The following is a 6658-nucleotide window of genomic DNA, read 5'->3' as shown; positions in this document are numbered from 1 at the left end:
GTTGAAAGGTGACAATAGTAGAGGTTTGGGGTGAAGAGCAAGAAGAGACATTGGAGAAGGAGAAAAAATGTTGGAAAAGGTTTTGTGCAAATACAACTAGGGCATTCGCATAATGGTGGGTGGATTTTTGAATTCATGCATACGCATTACTTATGCGTACGCATGACTAGGGTAATTAGGGAGTGATGCATACGTGAGGGATGGTTGTACACGTAGGGTATTGCCACTGCCCCATTATGTCGTGTACGCATGACTTGCTTGCAAACACTGGTGTGGGAATTCAAGATTCCCACAGCTTAACCGGCAATTACACCGGGTCATCTAAGTAATACCTCAGATGAGTGAGGGTCGATCCTACGAGGATTGTTGGATTGAGCAACGATGGATATCTAGTTGGACTTAGGCGAATCAAAAAGGGGTTTGGTGAGTTGCAATTCTCATAAACAATAAAAAGTTAAATAAAGAAAGCAAATAATGGTTTGGTGTAAAAAGAGTATGAGAAAACAGTTAAGGCTTCAGAGATGTTTATCTTTCCATATTAAAAGTTCTTACCAACTATTTTAACAATCCATGATTTATTTTATGGCAAACCGTAAATGTCTAAACCCTAATCTCTTAGTGATTTAGCCTCCTCTAACCTTCATTAACCGCCACTCTTGTGGTCACTTAATTCCGATTAGAGGGTTAAATTCAAACTAGTTTATTGCCACAAAAACCATGATTACCCAAAGCTAACAGGATTATATGTCACATATACTAATTAGTTCATGTAATTAGCTATTTAGGAGGAATTTATTTTCAAGCTGTAGTTCAAGCGAGATAACTCCCTTGAGAATCACAGAAGTCATGTAGAAAAGGTTCATACTCTCGTTCCACCCAATTCATAAGATTAAGAATGAAAATAATTCTTAGAAATGAATCAATACATTAATTAAAATAGACGAATAATAATTCTAATCCATAGAAATAAACAGAGCTCATAACCTTAACCAAGAGGTTTAGTTGCTCATGACTTACGAAGAAAACTAAGGTTCTAAAAATGTGCGGAACGAAGAAGATTGAATAAAATTGATCTTTTCCCTTTTATACTAACCTAATTTGAAATGAAAATAAAATAAAATAATAAATTCTAAAACTAAAAGATATTGTCTGTAAATAAAAATTATAAAAAGAAAATAAGATCTAACTAAAAAATGCTAAATCCACTTGAGAGGCCCAAAGAGGGGTGATTTGGACTAGCAACTGGCGTTTAACACCAGATTGGACATTAAACGCCCCAAAGGGGGTGATGGCGTGTTGGTTGAGATCCCCTGTTGGCGCTAAATGCCAGTTAGCCGTTTAGCACTGAGGGAGGGTGCTACAAGCTTTCTTCTTTTTAGCTCCAAACTCTGCTAAATTGCTTCGAATTTCACCTGAAATCATAAAAATACCAAAACAACTCAAAGTAGCATCCAATGGGAATTTTTGCACTAAAATTAAGTAAAGCTAAAAAAATCTAACTAAAAACAACTGGAAAATGCTAAGTAAAAGGGTATAAGATGATCATGCATCACAACACCAAACTTAAAATATTGCTTGTCTCAAGCAACCAAAACAATATAAGACCAAGAAGAGAAAATATCTAAGACTTTATTTATCGTTTAAGCTCAGGTCCAGTTACTGAATGGGGTTTATGATGCTTTAATTCGGAATAGCTTTGGCATCTCACTATCCTTCGAAGCTCATAAATATTAGTATCCTTTGGAACTAGAACTCCGATGATATTATAGATTCTCTTCTTTAGGTTCTAATTAATTCTTGAACACAGCTCTTCTTTCTTTTCTTTAGTGCTTTGCACCTTGAGCCTAGCCATGACTCTAAGTGTTTTGTCTTCAAGCTTAACTTGAAACAAGAACACCACAAGCACTTAACTGGGGAACTCCTTGAAGTCTAATTTTTCTTTCTGTTTCTCCCAGACAGTGGTGCTCAGAGCCGTAGGCATACTCTGTAACAAAAATTAGTCACGACTTTAAATGATTAGTATCAAGGGTTACTTGACATTTTCACACCACAAGTATATGGTTAGGGAAAACCACTCTTTTGAGCTTATAGATTAGTTTTGACCATCCTAACCATTGATACTCAAAGCCTTGGACCCTTTTCTTTTGATTTTTCTTTTCTTTTCAATTCTTTTTGCTATTTGTTTTGCTTCAAGGATCAATTTCTTTCTTATTTCAGAGAATCAATAATACTTCTCTAAGTTCCTATTCTTCAAGAACCAGTATTCTCAACTCCAATATCAAATATGCACAGTTAATTCATACATTCCGAATTAAAGATAATGCCACCACATTAAAATAACTAGAACACACAATATACAACTCAAAATCTCATGCATTTTTCTACTTCTTTTTCTTGTAATTTTTTGTTTAAGCTCAGTGCACAATGCATGTGACATTCTTTTAAAAAAAACATAAAATACTATAATAAACAACTAAAATAGAAAGCAAGAAAATCCTAATAGTGATCATCCAAACTCAAAAAAGAGAATAGAAAATAGAATGAAATATTAAAAACAGAAATAAGATAAAAGAAGGGAGAATAAAACTCAACCACCTTAGTAAAGGTGGCTGCTGCTCCCTCCGAAGAATCCTCTAGAGCGCCTAAGCTCCTCTATATGATGCCCCTGCCTCCTCTGCTCTTCCATCATCTAATGGAAGAGTGCAGCGTGATGCTCTAGCCTCAACTGATCAACTGATGATGTCATCTCCCCTATAGATGTGGTCAACTGATCCTAGTAGTCACGGGGAGGGAAGTAAACTCCCTGAGGCATCTCTAGAAGATCCTGCGGAGGTGGTGGAACTGGCTCCTGCTGCGATCCCTGTCCGAGCTTTCTAGCATGCTCCATACCCTTTTTTTGTGATCGGCATCTCAACTCGATCGGGGTATCTCCATCAATGTGAGCTCCAGCTGCTGCACATAGGCGGTAGATGAGACAAGGGAAAGCCAGTCTCGCAGTGGTAGAGGACTTGTCAACTATTCTGTAGAACTCTTGAGGGATTACCTCGTGCGCCTCCACTTCATTGCTGAGTATAATACAGTGAATCATCACTGCCCGCTCGATTGTAACCTTAGAACAATTACTCGTAGGAAGAATGGAGCATTGGGTGAACTCCAACTATCCCCTTGCTACAAGCTTAAGGTCATGCCTACCCAGCTGGTTTCACTTGCCCTTAGAATCCCTCCTCCACTGAGCTCCGGAGAGGCAAATGTCAGCTAGAACTTGATCCAACTGCTGGTCAGTATTGACCCTTCGAGGGTATGACTGAGGGTCCTCTCCAAATGGTGGTAACTGTAGCACCACTCTCACACTCTCTGTGTTGAAATCCATGATGTGCCCTTTGACTATGGTGCGCTAATTCTTTGGCTGCAGGTTCACGCCTCTGACATGCTTTTCTGTCACCTAATCAGAAAAATCATACACCATCAATACTCCAACCTCAGTCACGGGGTTGGCTAGAAGTTCCCAACCCCATCTCAAAATCTGATATAGGATCTCCGGGTACTCCACCGGCATCATATCAAAGCGGACCTCAAGAATCACCTTCTTCTTGTGCACCACTTTATATAAGTGGTCCTCATATGTCTTGGAAAGGAACCGGGTGAAGTCTCATAGATTGGATGCAGGAGCATTCTCTTTCCTCTTCCTAGAAGAGGATTCTTTGATCTTCGGTCTTTGGTCTTGAAGGGCCAAAGCAGAGCGCCCAACACCAAACTTAAATGTTTTGTTCTTCCCCGAGCAAAGTAAAAATAGAGAATAATAAAAAGAAAATAAAGATGGATAGGAGGGGATAGAGGCGAAGGCTTTGGCCTTGGTTAAGAGAAAAGGGAAAAGAAAGAAAAAATGAGTGTGTATGGTGGAAGGTAAGTAAGAAGTTGAGAGTAGTGTGAGGTGTGGTGAAGGTGGATGAAGATAGGTGTATTTATAGGTGGGGAAGGGTTGGGTTTCTGTTATGGGGTGTGGGGGAGGGAGTTGAATTTGAATTTGGGTCGTTAGAAAGAGAGATGGATGGGATAGATGAGAGAGCATTGGGTGGAGTAGGAGGTGGGTTGAGAGAATCAAGGGAAGTGACGGTGATGGGATGGATGAATGTGGATGGAAAAGTGGGAAAGTAAGAGAGCAAATGGATAAAGATTGAATGAGTAAAGGTGGTTGAGAGTGGGTTGTAACCAATGGCTAAAGCCATGCTTCCACCCTCGAGGCCTCCTCTCTGGGCATTAAACGCCGGTTCTGGCGTTTAACGCCAGCAGGGGAGTAGTTTTTTTTTTTCAAAAGGGATGAGCACCCTTAGCATTAAATGCCCTCCCTGGCATTTAGCGCCCCAACGGGGGTGCTAAAGAATGTAAGACGCCCTCCCTGACATTTAGTGCCCCCAGCATGTCCTTTCCAGGGTGTTCTATTTTTTTGTCTAAGCTCTCCTATACCTGTTCTAAGCGCTGTACATGATCACAAATGTTAGAAAAGCTATGAAAACTATGAAAATTAATAACAAATAAAATGTTATGAAATAAAACTGAAATAAAATGAAAGTAAACTAAAGGATATTAATGATTGGGTTGCCTCCCAACAAGCATTCATTTACTGTCACTAGCTTGACAGGAAGCTCCTTTAAGGAGGAGGAACATAAGGGGTCAGATCTTTACCCCTCATTGTGAACTTCTATCATGTGCTCTCATGAATTAGCTCAGTAAGCTCTAGAGACAGGATCCTATTCACTGTGTTTGGTATGACTGGGCTTCTTGTGAACACCACCTTCATGCCAGATGAGAAGTCTTCAATAGGGATCTTCTTGTTCCTCCATCCCTTGGGTACCTTCTTCTTGGAGCCTCATCCATCTTTGGTGGGTGGTAAATGCCCAATACCAAACTTAGGTTTGATGTCCGGGGGTACTGTATGGCTTTCCACCAAGTGAGAAGGCTTAAGCACTAAACTCTGTATGCAGGTACCTCTTTTGTCAGCGATTGGTGCAGGTTCAAAAGCTTTGAATACCATTCAGTGCTCATGTAACCTTAGCATCAATTTGCCTCTCTCTACATCAATGAGTGCTCTTCTAGTGGCTAGGAATGGCCTTCCTAGGATAATGGAGTCCTCTGTATCCTCCTTCATGTCTAGTATCACAAAATCTACTGGGAGGAATAATTTGCTAACCTTGACTAGTACGCTCTCCCATAGCCCATATGCCTGCTTTCGAGACTTGTCAGCCATCTCCAGTGCTATTTTTGTATGTTGCGCCTCTTGAATTTCCAGCTTCCTCATCACGGAGAGCGGTGTCAGATTTATGCTTGATTTAAGGTCGAGCAGCGACTTCTCACTTGTAATAGTCCCAATGGTACAGGGAATCAGGAAGCTTCCGAGGTCTGGCATCTTCTTGGGTAGCTTCCTCTGAATCAGTGCACTGCACTCCTTGGTCAAGATCACAGATTCATCTCCCTTCAAGGCCTTCTTTTCAGAAAGTGCACTTTTCAAATAGGCTATATAGAGATGCATCTTCTCCAACACCTCAGCAAAAGGAATATTGATATGTAACTTTTGGAAGATTTCCAAGAACTGAGTGAACTGCTCATCCTTTGTCTCCTCCTGCAATTTCTGAGGGTGTTGTACTCCAGTCTCTTGCGCCACCAATGGGGCGTGCAACAGTGCTTCTCCAGCTTCTTCTTGAGCCTTTTCTTCCTTCAATGCCTTAGCAGCATGTACCTCCTTAGGCTCGGGTTCCTTGCCCATGGTGAGGACCTTGCACTCTTCCCTTGGATTTACCTCTGTGTTGCTTGGAAGAGTGTTGAGGGGGTCTCTTAGGTATCCTTTTGCTCAATTTACCCACTTACACTTCCAAGTTCTGAATTGAAGCTCTTGTCTCTTGCATAAAGTTGTGAGTAGTCTTCGAAAGCTTAGAGACTATTGAGGCTAAATCAAAATTGTCTTGGCTCAGAGGGGATGCTTGCTACTACTTAGTGGGTTGGAACTACCTGCAGTTGAATCTATTCTAATTGGTTCCACCTTGATTATTGTTGAAGCTCTGTTGGGACCTTTGTGGCTGTTCCTTCCACCCAAAGTTAGGGTGATTCCTCCATCCTTGATTGAAAGTATTAGCATAGGGATCTTTATTGGGATTTCTGGAGGAGTTTCCCGTATAATTTACTTCCTCAGTGGTGGGTTGAGTATAGCCACAAGAGTCCCCCTGGGTGTAGGTCCCAGCCATGTCATAGGATGCATCTTGAGTATTAATAGCTGAGACTTGCATCCTGGTCAAGTGCTGAGAGATCATACTAATCTATTGGGACATGAGCTTGTTTTGAGCCAAAGTGGCGTCTAATGTGTCCACCTCCAAGACTCATTTCTTCTGAGTAATCCTAGTATTCACAGGGTTCTTCTTAGAAGTGTATAGATACTAGTTGTTGGCCACCATCTCAATAAGCTCGTTAGCCTCTTCAGGTGTCATCTTCATATGCAAGGTGCCACCAGCAAAGTTGTCTAGTGACATCTTGGCCATCTCAGAGAGGCCATTGAAGAACTGAAGATTGATGGTTAAAAGTAAAAATAGTCTTGTATTAATAAACTATGAAAAATAATCCAATGTCAATTCTGGATAAATTAAGAATATGGAAGAGTAAATGAAAAGTA

General features: G+C 40.8%; 1 protein-coding gene across 1 annotated transcript; it reads right to left on the bottom strand.

Annotated features, from left to right (window-relative positions):
* Positions 1–5032: 5032 nt before the first annotated feature.
* Positions 5033–5761, bottom strand: LOC107494869 (uncharacterized). The gene has a single exon (XM_016115911.1). The coding sequence runs from the start codon at positions 5759–5761 to the stop codon at positions 5033–5035; it is 729 nt and encodes a 242-aa protein (XP_015971397.1).
* Between the last annotated feature and the right edge of the window lie 897 nt (positions 5762–6658).

The sequence above is a fragment of the Arachis duranensis genome, chromosome 10 (genome assembly GCF_000817695.3).
Source record: "Arachis duranensis cultivar V14167 chromosome 10, aradu.V14167.gnm2.J7QH, whole genome shotgun sequence".
NCBI classification, from domain to species: Eukaryota; Viridiplantae; Streptophyta; class Magnoliopsida; order Fabales; family Fabaceae; genus Arachis; species Arachis duranensis.
The sequence above is the reverse complement of the archived record's forward strand: the minus strand, read 5'-3'. Positions and strand labels throughout refer to the sequence as shown.

Excerpts from the sequence above, each read along its gene's own strand:
- LOC107494869 (XM_016115911.1), bottom strand. The coding sequence starts at position 5,761 with ATGGGCAAGGAACCCGAGCCTAAGGAGGTACATGCTGCTAAGGCATTG.